Raw genomic sequence first — 1,123 nt, 5'->3', positions numbered from 1 at the left:
ACAGCAACCATACATGGAAGTGTATCGACCTGCATGCTGACCCACAACGCAATGCAGACTTACTGGTTCCCTGAGTCCTGGTGACCAAGGTCTTGCCAATGTTGCGGATGTTGAACATGGCTGGTGCCTTAACATCATACCAGTCTTTTTTAGAGAAAGGGTCCACACTGTAAGAGAAAAGTCATGAAAAATTAATGCTAAGATGGACAACCCTCTGGACGTGTGCTAACGCTAGCCATGAACCCAAACTCAGATACACCCAATTAGCATGCGTCAAACGTTAATGTCCTACACACCACCACCTTCACATACATGGTTAAAATGACCTAATCCATACCAGTTGCGTTTATACCAAACCATTTATCTTACGGCTCACATGAGGACGTACAGCCTGGCAGATCCGGTAGACACAAAGATTACATGCTAAGGTTTAGCAACTATTAGCTTAAATGAAAGATTGCAGCAACGCAAGATACACACTACATGATTGTCTGTGACGTACAAACAATAACATTTGCTGGCGCTGCGTGCCGAGTGAAACAAGCTTCTTATTAAAAGTGTCACAATGCCTGAAGAAACGAGCATGTCTGAACAGTAAGCGACAGAGGCCGGCGACGACGGACTTGCGTCAACCCTCTACAATCTGTTGTGTATCACATTCATCCTCCATTTTTCATTAACTGAAACGGAATAAAATAAAATTCTAAAGTCTTTTACGGACAACGGTGCATAAATCCCCAACTTACATCTTCTTTTTGGCACCTTTTTTGCCGCCTTTGGTCAGCCTCTTATTCTTGCCGACTGCCATGTTGGCTACAGGGAGTGAAAGAGGAGGAAAACGGAAATCTCGCGAGAATTAAAGAAGCTCAGAGAAACAAGTCGCTGAAACTTTTTGGGCTCCCCCTGCTGGTCATGCTTTTTCACAGGCATCTGAGTTATTGGTAAAATTGAAAGCAACAAATAACCCTCGGTGCTAAAATATTTGTTTGTTGTTGAGTTTCGACCTTCAGACTGGTGTCCTGAGCCTTTTTTGTTTCTGTAGTGCTTTTAGTTAGATTTTAATAGCTCTAACACCAAATGAAAACACTTGTTCTGATACTTTATTCATAGTGTTGAATAAACA

The 1,123-nt window shown here is 42.3% G+C and overlaps 1 protein-coding gene across 1 annotated transcript in view; it reads right to left on the bottom strand.

The window, feature by feature from the left end:
* rps3a (ribosomal protein S3A) overlaps positions 1 to 888 on the bottom strand; it is a 7,600-nt gene extending 6,712 nt beyond the window's left edge. The window contains exons 1-2 of the mRNA XM_015954124.2: positions 747 to 888; positions 64 to 167 (exon numbers count right to left, since the gene is read on the bottom strand). Of these exons, the coding sequence (XP_015809610.1) occupies positions 64 to 167; positions 747 to 808 (166 nt within the window). The 5' untranslated portion in view covers positions 809 to 888. The remainder of the gene's footprint in view (positions 1 to 63; positions 168 to 746) is intronic.
* Positions 889 to 1,123: the final 235 nt, after the last annotated feature.

The sequence above is a fragment of the Nothobranchius furzeri genome, chromosome 7 (genome assembly GCF_043380555.1).
Source record: "Nothobranchius furzeri strain GRZ-AD chromosome 7, NfurGRZ-RIMD1, whole genome shotgun sequence".
Taxonomy (NCBI): domain Eukaryota; kingdom Metazoa; phylum Chordata; class Actinopteri; order Cyprinodontiformes; family Nothobranchiidae; genus Nothobranchius; species Nothobranchius furzeri.
The sequence above is the reverse complement of the archived record's forward strand: the minus strand, read 5'-3'. Positions and strand labels throughout refer to the sequence as shown.